The sequence below is a fragment of the Lonchura striata genome, chromosome 1 (genome assembly GCF_050655825.1).
Source record: "Lonchura striata isolate lonStrDom1 chromosome 1, ASM5065582v1, whole genome shotgun sequence".
NCBI classification, from domain to species: domain Eukaryota; kingdom Metazoa; phylum Chordata; class Aves; order Passeriformes; family Estrildidae; genus Lonchura; species Lonchura striata.
Window position 1 is genome coordinate 65,374,197 of NC_140703.1, and position 13,736 is coordinate 65,387,932.

At 41.1% G+C, this 13,736-nt stretch overlaps 1 protein-coding gene across 5 annotated transcripts; it reads right to left on the bottom strand.

The window, feature by feature from the left end:
* Positions 1-36: 36 nt before the first annotated feature.
* On the bottom strand, positions 37-12,895 carry SLC25A15 (solute carrier family 25 member 15). 5 transcript variants are annotated; one of them, XM_085578520.1, is made up of 9 exons: positions 12,860-12,889; positions 12,138-12,241; positions 11,114-11,216; positions 10,310-10,437; positions 7,230-7,488; positions 4,886-5,023; positions 4,396-4,565; positions 3,249-3,407; positions 37-2,377 (listed from the first exon to the last, which is right to left on the bottom strand). In XM_085578520.1, exons 4-9 carry the CDS (start codon positions 10,362-10,364, stop codon positions 2,250-2,252), a joined length of 909 nt encoding a protein of 302 aa, XP_085434646.1. In that variant the 5' UTR covers positions 10,365-10,437; positions 11,114-11,216; positions 12,138-12,241; positions 12,860-12,889; the 3' UTR covers positions 37-2,249. The 5 variants fall into 5 exon arrangements, with proteins under 5 accessions (XP_085434646.1, XP_021382284.1, XP_085434636.1 ...); XM_021526609.3 differs by having other exon boundaries at positions 12,844-12,880; XM_085578510.1 differs by lacking the exon at positions 11,114-11,216 and having other exon boundaries at positions 12,860-12,895.
* Positions 12,896-13,736: the final 841 nt, after the last annotated feature.

Below are 13,736 nucleotides of genomic sequence, written 5' to 3' on the forward strand. Positions count from 1 at the left end.
AGATGAGCTTGTTAAATGACATAAACAATCATCAGGTACGCGGTTAATCAAATGAAACTTTATTTCTGTGAATTCCTGTACCAACATCATGAAGTTTTTAGCTGAACAACTGATACACGTGTACAGCTTAAGCAGCTCTGAATGGAAAAATTACTGCTTACATCAATTTCAGAAGGTAAACTCTCAAACATGCCACCATCTTCTTGCTTTAGGTTGTTTTAAATACCTGCTTCTCTTGAAGCTTCAATTTTTGTATTAAAAACTGGAACCATGAGCTTTAAAAAATGAAAGCAAAGACAAATCTAAGAAATAGATTGAAGTATTCCACTGAGGTGGAGTCTGTCTTCACCTTTTTGTAACTATTAGAAACATGTACAAATATACTATTTCTTTTAGCTAGACAGCTTTGAAAAGAAGGGGAAGTATAACAACTCTTAACACCTTTTCCTCCTACCTGAATAATTTAAACATTTGGTATAAATTCCTTTTAAAGTACTGGCAATGCAGAGTGGTACTGCCCCATGTGTACCAGTCAAGGTGTATTGGTGCAGTAGACACTGAAGATTCTTCATCTGTGCCCTGCTTTAACTGCCTTTTCTCATGGTGTATGAAAGGGGCATGAATTTCTGCACTTGGAGGCTGGCGGAGCAAGAAGACTTTATGGAACTGCAGCAGCCACCCTTCATTAAAGTGGGTGCAACAATGCAAGAAATGAGCCAGTTTAAGTGCACCCTGGCTCTACTGCAAGAGGCAGCAGGTATTGAGGTGATTTCATCTATGCCTAAATCCTGTTCCTGTTTCTGGGATCTGAAAGGGAAGCTGTAACATGCAAAACTAGGTTGTTCCAGCTCTGTCCAACAGCGACAAATGTGGTTGCTGTGACAAGCTGCTAATCTCCGTGTAGCTGTGATGACCTCAGTGAGTTAAAAAGGGCTCTGCATGTGCCCCCCACTGCCCCCACACTGGTGGGCTGCAGTTAGAGGACTCGGGTAGCATATCTGTACAACTCCAGGACAAGTATGTGCTGTTCTAAGATCTGCTCAACTTATTCCAGCATAAGGCAGTAGCTGCTTCTTACAAAGCAGAACATGCTTGTAGCAAGAGCATTCTACTTGAAGAACAAAGGGGGCGTCTGGAAAGAGGTGTCACTGCATTATTTTGGGTAATACTGACTAACTGCATATTTAATCAAGTAACATGACCAAGCAGGCCATGCCCTCCAGGACTGAAGGTGATACAAGCTATCCAGTCATGTAAGCTTTTTCCACTCAGCTGAAGAGGCACAGCGAGTAGCAAGACTCCAGCCTCAGTAAGACTGTTCTGTCAGAGACCGTGGTGTCAGTTAACAACTCGGTTCTGGCTTTCTGTTCCCTTTCAGCTTCCTGTCATTCCAGCATGTGGTCTCATTTGTGCCAAGGTCATCTAAACAGGAGCCTGCACAAAGTTACAACAATTCTGTGCTCAGAGGCAGCACCTATTTCCAGCACTGTCCCTTGTGTTAAGTGGTGCTTGGCATACTCCAGCACTTCTTGAAAGGATTTAGAAAACAATGCAATGCAGCATAGCATCCTTAATGTCATTACTATGCTTCTTTTATCAAAAATGTAGGCATATTGTGGGCTCTAAGTCTCATATAAGGTGAATGTTTCCTACTTTTATCAACCCATTCACTAGGACAGAGTATGTAAGTCAGACACCCTCTGCCATGACCTTAGCAAGTCACAGAGAAGCAGGGAGCCAGAGCAGGACAGGGGTGTAGCTGGAGAAGGAAAGGTTTCCCTAGGTAAGGGGTATGTCCAAGTCATCTATATTCAAGAAGATTAGACAAGAACTGATGTTGAGTCAGACATCAGTAACAACTGCAAAAGGTCACAATTGCAGCAGTTTTAAAACCAGTGCTTTGCTGTAGACAACTCACAACCTAGTCATGCATGTTACATTAAACCCCACAGGTCAATGTAAATATTTTTAGCACCAATACAAGTCAGCAAAGATGTTTATGACATGCAGTGTACCTAGTGCAGAATCTGTAAGAGGGAGATAGTTCTGCTTGTGTAATTCAAGCAACATGTACACACCTCCATAAAATCACCTGATTTTAAAAGATGATAAATCTTAAACTGGAATCGAGTTCCTAAAATTAGGTCACTGATTTGGTTCTGCTCAGACCATCATGTGATCTATGTGTTTTTCATCATTTACTTAAATGACCCTTAAACAATCTCTTGTTCTCCGTTTGCTAGATGGTATCAGTAGGAATCTTCTATTTGTTTCATCATAAGTTTCCGGCTGTACTCATAGGCGAGGAACAGTGCCCCATTGGCCACGAATGCACGGATCATAGTTGGTGTTAGTCCAGAATACAAGGCAAGCACACCTAGAAATGAAACCAGAACCACTTAGCAATTTATTGAAGTGGCTGTCTGCATCAACCACTATGCTCTTAGTGGTGAAGGCTACTGAAGCAGTGCTTCTGCTTAGAGGAGCATGAAGACAGAGAGCTGAACTCACTGGTGTAGCTACTGATTGCAGTGGTACTGGGTATTGATACTAAAGTATCTAATGTTATAACAGGAGTTTAGCCATGTAAGGGCTTATGCTAAATGCTTATTTCAGATATGGCAAGGTCTTGGTCAACTGAGATAACTTGACAGTAGCTGTACCACAGCTGGCAAGGGGGCAGCACAACTATGTTAGAGCTATGTCCCAAGTCAGACTCCAGTTCTGATTGAGTATCTTACCTAGCAACGGGGTCAGGACTCATAGATGCTGCCATGTATATTTTTAGACCCTCTGCCAAAAGCACCTGACATAGGCCTTTTCCAGGGAGGAGATGCTGAGGTAGATGCCTCAAGTTGCCAGGCTGGATAGGGCTGTTTGATAAATCAATCCTCAGCCATATATTAACTTCTATAGGTGAAGAAAACTTCTGCATGGAACTTACCCACTTCCTTCTCATGTATAAGTTTGGTCACATGTAATAGAGCCCATTTCTTTATCTGTTTTTAATGCATAGTAAGTTTCTGTTAGGTTTAAGTGAATCATTTCCTGAACCAAGAGGCAGGGAAGATGAAGTAGGTCTCAGTTTCTAGATTCCAAGCTACATGAAGTAGATATTTTTTTGCTAGAAACAGTTATTATCTGTCTCTAACACATTATCACTGGACTAGATTTCTTAAGTGATTTTGGGAGGGTATAGATTTCAGTCTGCAGCCCTATAGATTCAGTTGAACTGCTTGGATACTCACCTTCAGTTCTCACCACAGTTACAAATGTTCTCATAAAGCCTGTCTGTTTTCCAGCCATTGAAAGAACCTGAATTCTAGATTTGACACAGTCCACAGGATACACAGCAATCCACAGACAGCTGCCTCCAAAACCTCCACTTAGTAACAAAGGAATGGGACCTAGAAGTTAGGAAATATACTTTTATATACCACAGGATTAACCAACACAAATATAACATTATTTCATCTGCAGGATTCAAAGGAAACAGAGGAAGCTGCTTATGACAAAAAAGCAGTTGTTCTCTCACTAACCTTTAAGTTAATTTCAAGCCACTGGTAAATTGCAATTCTTAACTAGAAACTCAAAAAATATAAAAGTGCCTCAGATTATTGGCAGTGTTAAAAAACTATAACTCAGAATTCAATTTTGATTGTATTAGCTAAAATAATTTTTTAACACTTGTAATCACTTTCCAAGGTTAATTGTGAAATGGTTTAGAGTAACATCATATAGTGTTACTAATCATATATAGAGAATTTGGTAGAGTTATTTTGTAATCAGTCATTTCTTTCATGATGCACCTGGATTTTGTATTTCAGATCAGATGTTTGTAAATGTTTTCTTACATGTCCAAAATGCATGCAGCTGAAATCCTGACTCCAAGCAAGACTGGTTCAGTCTTTTAACAGGAGACAGGCAATCTTTATTCTGGCATCACCATGTTTTTTCATTTCTAATTTTTAATCTCAGTGTTATCTTGCTATCGCTGTAACTACATCTGATGGTCAGCATGCAGTTCAGCATATACTTGAACACGCTGTTCAAGAGAATGCAGCTAAATACGTCAAAATCACTCTGAATAGCAGCTGAAATGAAATAGTTCAGAGTTGTGTTACACTGTGGGGTCAGATATTTCATCAGTTTTGTAGTGTTAGCTTGCTGTGTTAATTCTCTTATTTATGATACATCCTGCTTCACTGGAAAATGGTCACTTCAATAATTTAATATTATGTATACACCAAAGGCAGCCCTGCATATTTAGTATACCTCATTTCCTTCATTTTGCATGTATTTTACAACATTGTTAGTATATCTTCAGGGAAGATATGCCCCCTTTATGTCCCCCATGACAGTGTGCTAAAACCCACCTGTAAAAAGGCACCATACCTAATTCATCTTTTGATCTCCCAGAGGCAAAGAATGTCCGGCTCAGTTCATACCCTCCAAAGAAGCAAAAATAGCCTGGGACTTCCCGCAGCAAAGTGCTTGACAGGCCACGATAAAATCCAAGGGGACCATCCTTTTGGATAACACCCTTCACTACTGACCAAACTGTACTGAGAGAGGTTGACCCAGTTAGTGATACTAATACTAATGAGAAGTTACAGACAAATAGGTAACTGCAGCAACAATTAATGGTGAGACCTATTTGCAAACAATTGAATTAATATAAGACTTAGAGCAAGATCCTGCTGGGAGCCCTTCAGTGGCATCCAGCTTTACTATCACCCAGAAAATCAGCAGGCTGTGACTCTCCCAGCCACAACTCCTCTCTGGTTAGCAGTGCACTATAAATGTGACACTGAGCCAATAGAGGATTTGAAGAAATAATACACAAGAAAGGATTTCAGGGATATTGAGCTGAGTGTATACTTACTTGTGTCCCTGGATTATCTTTCCTGACAACTGCATTTCATGCATGGCCTGTAGCCGGCACTTCACCAGCTCTGTGGGACAGAGGACAAGGGTGGCAAAGGCAGAGGCAAAGGAGCCTGCAGCAGCATTCTGTAGATCACTGCAAGAAAGGAACTGCAGAAGGTATTTGGGCACTGACCTTCAGTGCAGTGGAGCCACTGCACCAGCAATCAGCTTCCTCCACGTGTATCCTAAATACCATCAAGGAAAACTGGCTGTCTTGGGGGAAAGATTCTTAAGGGCAAAGGGCAGTTACTTGAACCAGAGGGAAAAAAGCCTAGCTCATCCCATATTCTTATACAAGAAGACACCCTTTTGACACCAAGGATATACGATGCATCCTTGCAACCTCTACCCTTTTTTCTATACTTCAGTGATTGCAGCAGAATAAAAGCCAGGAAGGGAAAATCTGATAGCATTTATGAAGAATTCTATAGACTTGCTTTACTGGGCAATTTTAATTACTTATTACTTCCTCAAAGAGAATAGGAGCAATAATCACCTCACATAGATAGATGTCAGTATTTTCAAATTCACCTTACCAGTATTAATAATGGCTTTCAGTGGAAGATGCTAGAAAACTGAAAGCAGGCACAATGGATCACTGTAATCTTTGTATGGATGTGCTGCTATGAATTCAACCATGTGAATCAGAGACAGCACTAACATAAGCCACACCACCAAACAAGAGAGCACTGTCTTCTGCAGTGACTCAGTGTTCCAAAACTGGGGCTTATTTGTGGTGATTTTACACATACCACAGATTCTAGGTTGCTAAACTGCCAGGATTCAAAAGGCTGGTACTTGAGGGCAACACTGCTTTATGATGCATTTTAAACAGGCTCCTACAGACACTTGTGTTTTGGACAGGAGCTGCATAATAGCATAGAAGTGGAGCTTCTCTTTCAGAACCTGGGGAGTCAGCACAGGTGAGACTGATCTCGCTGCAGCACAGAAATTCTTTCAATCTAAGGGAGATGCTTGCCTTGTGCCCAGCAGTTTGATACGTCTATAGTATGAGAGATTAAAGCTACAACTTATCACCTTGAAGCATCACAAAACCTAAGTTATGACATGAAGCAAAGCTCATCACATTCAGATATGGCAGTAATGAGAACTTTCAAAGGGGAAGATATCAGTAACTGCCTGCAAAGCAGCAAATGGAATTTAGCACTTCTCTTTCTATTTTGCTGTCTCACTTTAGACTTTATGATGAAATATGTTGGTTGAACTAAGCATATGTTAAAAGATAACAGAATTTAGCATTTTTCTTTTAATTTCTTTTCTTTGTGACTTATGCATCAGTAACAACATGTTCTCATCAGGACCCTGCTGAAGACAATGTCAATACAATTCTCTCTTACATGTGCCTCATAAAGTGCCCCCACAGTGATCCACATGAAGAGAATAAGGAAACAACACCAAGGGACAATCTTTCAAGTAAACTTAAATTCTTTAATGTTTTGTCCTAGAACAGCTCTGCAGTCACACTCTTTGACCTTGAATCAACCAGGCATTAAAGAGCTACCTTGGATCTGAAAAGCACCATTTCCTGACCAAGGAAATAATTGACAGATGTCAAAGGTGCTTGCTATTGGTACATACTCACATTCCTGTTCTGTATCCAACTCCAGAGACAGACTAGTACACCAATATACTGTTTAAAAGTTTCCTCACTACCTTCCCTACATGCAGCATGACCATGGTGCCTCAGTCACTTGAGATGATCCTAGGACATCTGCACACCTGTGGTCTAGCTCCCAGGATGATCACAAAAAACAGTGAAGAAGGGAAACATATTGCTGGTAGGCTTATCTCCTACATTTTAATGCGTAGGAAAAGGTAAGGGGTTTGTAGGGTGAGCAAGCTTTTGAACCTTAAATAAATACATTTTAAAAGCAATACAATATTAGAAAAGTACCCTTCCCCCTTAGTATGCCCTTGTAAGAAGAACCACCAGCTCCCCTGCAAAGTCAGAACAACCTAGATATTAAGGGAATACTAACTTTCAGGTGTGGAAATGCTCCATCCTATTGGTAAAAATGTTCCAGGTCTTGAATACTCCAGTTAAGCTGTGATGATCTAAACCAGCCAGCTGCAGTGACTGGTTAGTAGATGTTTTTTCTGTATTAGATACTATATTGTCACACTAGGGCCTACATTCCAAAATTTACTACACTGTACACAGTCAGAAGAGAGCCTGGGACCTCACTTGCACCTGACAGTACAGTATTGGCAAATAGCAATTGCGTGAAATTTTATATACTTATTTATTTTTAAATACAAACCAGGTATTTATTACTAACCTGAGCTTTGTTTTCCTGTCGACTCCAACAATTCTTCTCACAATTTGTTGGCAAAATCCATAGCACATAAACAGAACGGAGTTCTCTGCGATATTGGCTACAAGTGCTGGTGTGGTTCCCTTGTAGAAGCCTCGAAATCCCACTTGCTTATAGATTTTAACAAAACAGTCAACAAGTCCTTTGTACATGCTGGGGAACGTCTGCATCTTCACCTTTGCAGTGTCAAAGGGCTGGCCAGTCACTACACAGGCTGTCCCACCTAGGCAAACAGAGGAAGTTAACAGTGGCTGAAGGTTATCACAACTGCAACACCTATGCTGGAGCACCAGTATTAGGAAAATCACAAGGAAAGCAAAGATTAATTAATTCCCTGTAGGAAAATACAAGTGCACTGATTTTAGCAAAATGGCATCAGTTGTCACTGGTTAATTCAGTTACCTTAAGAAAAAAAAAATCAGGCAAAGGAGCAGTAACATCACGATTCTCATTAAACATTTTTTTATCTCATGAAAAGCAAGCATCTAAATGAATCAGCTCACTTTTATAACCTTGTACTGAATTAGAAGTATTGTTCTGCAATCAAGTCACTTGTGTCAATGAGTTAAATAATATTTTCCTTTGCCCATTAATGCAGTGGTTCAGAAGGCATCTCTGATTTTACATGCCAATAATAACAAAAAAATCTCAACCTTGAAAGATTAGTAATCAAGGGATTCCTCCAGGACAAGAGGAAAACTGCTGAGAGTGCTAAACTGATCATGCATAATAAATTGATATCCAAAGACTCAAATCTTTTACTTCAAAACTCCAGATTGGCTCTTAAGCACATTTCTTTCCAGAGACTGGAAGTGTCAAGTGTAAGCTGAAAAAGGGCAAACGGGCAAAATTTCTCAACATGATATGTTTTCCAAACTGAACTGCAAGGTCAATACCCGACAACTTGTGTGATATTTCCATCAATGTCATCAATAACCATTTTGCTTACAGTGCAGTGTTCTGCAAGATCTAACTCAATTCTGTAGTCTGCAGGAAGAGCTGATGTTACATTTTTTCAGGAAACACATGATAGGTGTACCTTATATAGGGTTCATGGTTTTATTTTTTAGCAGGAGAGGACTTTACTAAAACAGAAGTTGATCTTTAACCAAACCACAATTGACATGCACATACCTTAAATTATCTGTAAATGCAGATAGGAAAGCAACTGAAATGGAAACAAATATGTGCATCCAATTAAGATTAGTTATTTTTCTTTAAAGTGGGGAGAAGAGTAAGTATTTAAGTGTTATTTGCAATCCATTTTGCTCTTTGGAAACACATTTGTGTAACATTGTTCATGCTTTTCTGCAAAGAGGTACTTCAAGCCTTTGAGAGAAAGTCAGGATCTAGCTGCCATAAAACTTAATTCCCAACCAGATGGATCATTAAGAGCTTCAGAGCAAATCAAGCAAGGAAGCACGAAGAGTTTCTTGCTCTGGAAGGATAACCTAGGAGAAAAGTAGCTGGCTCAGACCAGTAACACTCATGTAAGCTTCAAATGAAAAGCAGGGCTGGGAAGCCTCAGCCAATGTTATTTTCAGGGAATTCAGGTAGAGATATTAATCTACAGGACAAATGCTAGGTTCCTGTAATAAAATAATGGCTGTTGGAAGATGTCCAGGGAAACTAGGGATGATCTTGGAAATGTAAAGCTTAAAAATTGGGAGTTGACAGAATGGCTGTTCCAAAAAGGCTGTTATTGAAGTTGGCTCAGAAAGCCTAGTAAACTGCAGCAATGAACTTTGTAAGCCTTAAGATAAAGACCGAGTCCTAGTTGTTATCTGAAATATTAAGAGAAAAATAATTCTTAATATTAATGTTAATAATAACAAGAGTCACAAAAAACTGAACCCAACTACAAAATTAAACCAGAAGCCCAAAAAGTCAAATCTGTTTGAACATTCAGACAAGTGTGGTCATCATAATACAGCAATGGTGGGGAAAAGAGTCCTACTGAATCAAAGAAGGTATTAGAGGTTGCCTAGATCCTAGGCTAAGGACTATGACCACAGACAGCCAAGTGACTTATTTATTCTTGTCCAGAATTTACTTGCCTCAATATGTCATTACTTATCAGGTAGTCAAGACTATGTCTGGAGAAGAAGGTAAAACCAGGTTACACATTTTCTGGAGGAACGAGCTGTTTGCTTACTTAATTACATTTGCTAAAGAGATTTCCACACTGGACTTGTGCTGTTACTTCTTTCTCATTGCACTGTTAACCTCTACTCTGACAAATGATCACAAATAACTACCACTGAATGCACTTAACACCATTAATACTGTCATATTCACAGCATTAACATTAAAAGGACTGACTGTAATATTTGTTGTGTGGAAAAGAAAAAAAGATCACTAACATTGTCTAAACTAGTTATAAAAGTAAATAAGACAAATCTCCCACCTTTTCCATATAACCACTGTTAGGTTAGAAGTGTCAAAAAGACCCCTTTTCCCTGGCAGAGTTCAAAATTGCATCCCTGAGCCACAGGCATTACCAACATGGCAATATCAGTGAGAAAGTGCAACCATTTCCACACAACTGGTCCAGCAAAATTTTACAGCACAGAGCAGACTGCAGTGGAAGTCAGCTATGCAAATTTATCATCAGTTCTACTACAGGTTTTAGAGATTCACACCAGGATGTTGTCTGAGCCAGAAATCTTTCAGGTAGCATTTGTCCCTTTCATTTAGGGGCGGTTCCTGTGACAAAAGCAGCACCTCAATCACTCACACACTGACTTCCTTGCAAAACTCTTCTGATACTCTGACTGATTCATAAACTCATGTAAGCAGAACTTAAACCTCCTTATAGAAAATTATTAGTCCAAGAAAGGTGTTATGTCTTCTTCACTGTGTAATAAGGGGTTTCACCAGGGAGGAGCTATAGTGATACAGTTACAACACTGGCTGAGGTCACGGCTTCTCCTCATACCCTTAAAAAACAGAGGTGAAGCTTTTTATAGCAAGTTGAAACTGCTTTTATATTTGTCAAAGGCATCAAAACTGTCTCTCAGAAGTTTTGTGTAATTAAGCATTACCTGCAGCACCTGCTGTGAGGTCAATAGCAGCCTGAACAGCAGAGTTGATCCTCATGCTTCACACTTGTATATCAGTTATTTCAGAGCAAAGTCTCCTGTTTCCTCTTAGGTATGGAGATACTTGTCTCCTGAGGGAAGAGAAAGATGAAAAATACACAATTTACAATAACTTGACAGGCAAAAGCATTACAAGAATGCCCTCAGATCCACTCCTCCATTTAGAGACAGAAAGTGGTTGTGCTCAGCAATGAGACTTAGCATTTTGACTGATTTTGCTGCACTGGGCAGGTCTCCTGGAATATCACTGCCTAGCTTCAGCTTACTTGGGCTTTCCAGCTTATCTCCCTGGGTCTCTCAAATGAAAGTAAAACAGTACATGCAGGGAGCAGTGCTGAAGGTTAGTTTTATATTGATTGTAGCAGCATAGTCTTCCCTCAGGTGTCTAAGGCTGGAATATTTCATGCTTGTCTCACCTCCTCACCTATAAAGCAAAACTGAATCTGCTCTCCTCATGGTGAAAAACAGCTAAGAAAACTCTAGCCATGATAATACATTGTGTGGCTTTCAGAAAAGGAGTAGAAAGGGAATGAACATGAACATCTTGAATTGTGTCTGGCTGTCATGTTCCTAGTGCAAGTCCTCCCACAACACAATGTTATAAATAAGAATTACACCTTGTCTCTCAGGAAGGCAACTGGATAGCAGAAATACAAATGTCACACTGAAATAAAACATTCAAATGAATTCCATTCTAAAGTTTGCATCAAGACACTTTCACTGGGTAAGCAGTTAAAACAAGCTTACTTATCTGGGGTAAAATAATTCAGATGAAGATCTCCCACTGTTTCAGAACCATGCTGCTGAGTGAGACACTTCTGTGGCAGTGCTGTCAAAAAGCTGCATGAGTCTTAAAACCCACATAAATACACATGTGAATTAGTGCCTCATTGGCTTTAAAGCATGTCTTCAAGCACAGTACATCAGTAAATAAACAGAACGATTTTCACTCCTCTACCTACTGTAATGCTTCTTTTGAAGCCTGTTACCTCCCAAAATGTATTTTGGCATAATTTGAATGGGAAACACAATTCCCAGTAGGCTTCCTTGAAAAAATCATAGAAAGACACATTGTATAAACCACATCCTTTGTACAAGAAACATAGATACCTGACTACAACCAAGGCTTTAAGAAAGTCTTTCTCTAAACAGATTTATTATTCTTGAACATTAAAAAATACACCAGTAGGCCAAACACTGTCACTCAGTGACTTTACCTATCCAATCTGTTAAATAAATCTAAATTAGTTTGAAAAATAAACAAACATTGCTCTTCCAATAAATGGCACCAACACATGCAATTTCACAACTGTGGCTTCAGATCTGAACTGTTTTGCTATGGACAGCACAGCACACTAGGTGTTACTTCAAAGTGGAGGCTCCAAGGCCAAATTATGCTTGGTTATCCTATATATCTCATTAGTGTTCATACTCCACTCTGAGTTTTGCTCCTCATTTAGGGGAGAAAAAACCAAATCATTGAGACAGACTTTGAATGAAAGAATTACTAGAGAGCAGCAATTGCCTGCGTTCTGTAAAATGTACACTGCTTTCATCATGCTGAGTGCTTATCAACTCGTGCCAGTCCCCAAAGGGAGCATATGCCAGATCACCCACAGAAAACTTGGCAGCAGAAGCAAAAAAAATATGCCTATAAAAATATGGATCTTTTAAGAGACAAGTTTAGTCATCTGATCTATATCAGCATAGTGCCACCTTCAGAAGATTTAAGTCTTAGTCAAAACTAAATTAGTAGTATATCAGTACATACCTTTTTTTCCTATTTGTAGTAACACTACTGTATTAAAAGTCGAATGGGGGTAGAACGAGGCAGCAACTGCTTTGTGACTTCCAAAGCAAATCCAAACCTCAAACCTGGAAATACAGAAGCATTTAGTTAGTGTAACAGGTCCTGCAGAATCTTCTGCAAGCAGATGTTACTTCAGCTCCAGATGTTTCTCTCTGCCTATGCAGTCTCCAAAGGCTGAGATGCATCCACAAGGCAGCGCTGCTCCTTGCAACAGCCCACGTGGCAGGCCGGCACCCCGGCAGCAGCTTCCCAAGGTCACAGCAGGCCGGCAGCCCGGCAGCAGCAGCGGCAGGGCGGCAGCGGGGCTCTCCGCGGCTGTCACACGTGCTGGCGGTGGGAGCGCACAGAGCGCTCCCGGGCCACACCGCCAGCTCCAGCCTTCCCTGGGGAGGAAGGCTGAGCACTCCCGTTCGGCCAACACCCGCCCGTTCGGAGCAGGAAGCCCCGGTCAGCGTTCGGCGGAGGCCCGCGGCGGAGGGCCCGTCCGACCCCGGTCCAGCGCCTCTCCTGGCGGCCGCAGCCGCGGCTTCCCGGGGCCGCGCATCGCCAAGCCCGCGCCCGGCGCGCATGCCGGGCCCGTGCGCGGAGCCGAGCCGCGGCAACCGCCCGGGCCGGCCGCCGCCTCCCCCGCCCCGCCGGAGAGGGCGAGCCCGCTGCCCCCGCTCACCGGAGCCGCCGCTCACCCGAGCGGCCCCGCCGCCTCTGCCCCGAAATAGGCGGCGATGGAGGCGGCGCGGCCCCAGGGAAGGCGCGGGCCGGGCGGGCGGCGGGGGGGCGGCGGGGCCGGGCTCTGTTTCAGCTTACTGAGCAGGATGCAACCGCATTTATTAATTAAAACCACTTTTTTTTTTTTTAATTTCTCGGTTTGTTTTTTTTTTTAGGTATATGTTTGTTTGTTTATTTTTCTTCTAGTTGGGTGATTTTTTTTTTTTAAGGATTTGTTTAGGAATTGTGTACCCTCTAACCGCAACAGTTTGTGTATACAGAGAAACTCCCGTGAGTCGTAAGACACTCTCCTAAACTGTCACTTTCGTGATCCTGACTTTTCAGGACTTTGAGGTGGCATACAATGACCTAAACCACTATGGCAAGGGCTAATACTGCTTTTCTCAGCTGAAACTACACAACACTTTTTTTTTTTCTTTTGATTTTTGATTTTTTTTCCCTTTTGATTCGAAGTTACCTGAAGTGCTTGCAATAAGGCTTATCAGGAACAATGTCTGGTTGAAAGCAGTAGGACACTGTACAGTCTGTGGCAAGGTAAATGAACAGCAGCCATAAGGTGAATCAGTGATCAGTCATACTTGAGATACTGTGCCAGACCAGGTAGTGTTTCTGGGAAGCACTGTATGCTCTGTAATCCCTGTTGAGCTGCACATGTATTTGTGTGGGTTGAGACACACAGACCTACATATTTAATCTTAGATCCATGGTGTTTTCCACCAAATAAAACTGATGACTCCTACTTTCACAACTCAAAACAAGGAAAAAACAGTATAAACAAAATTATAAACTTAAATTAATATTTTTCCATCACTTTAAATTAATTAAAGGGTTAAT

Excerpts from the sequence above, each read along its gene's own strand:
- SLC25A15 (XM_085578510.1), bottom strand. The coding sequence starts at position 10,364 with ATGAGGATCAACTCTGCTGTTCAGGCTGCTATTGACCTCACAGCAGGT. Across the intron at positions 3,408-4,395 it reads GAGATCAAAAGATGAATTAG|GTCCCATTCCTTTGTTACTA; the intron begins GTATGGTGCCTT and ends CCTAACTTCTAG. Across the intron at positions 2,378-3,248 it reads AACTGTGGTGAGAACTGAAG|GTGTGCTTGCCTTGTATTCT; the intron begins GTGAGTATCCAA and ends TTTCATTTCTAG.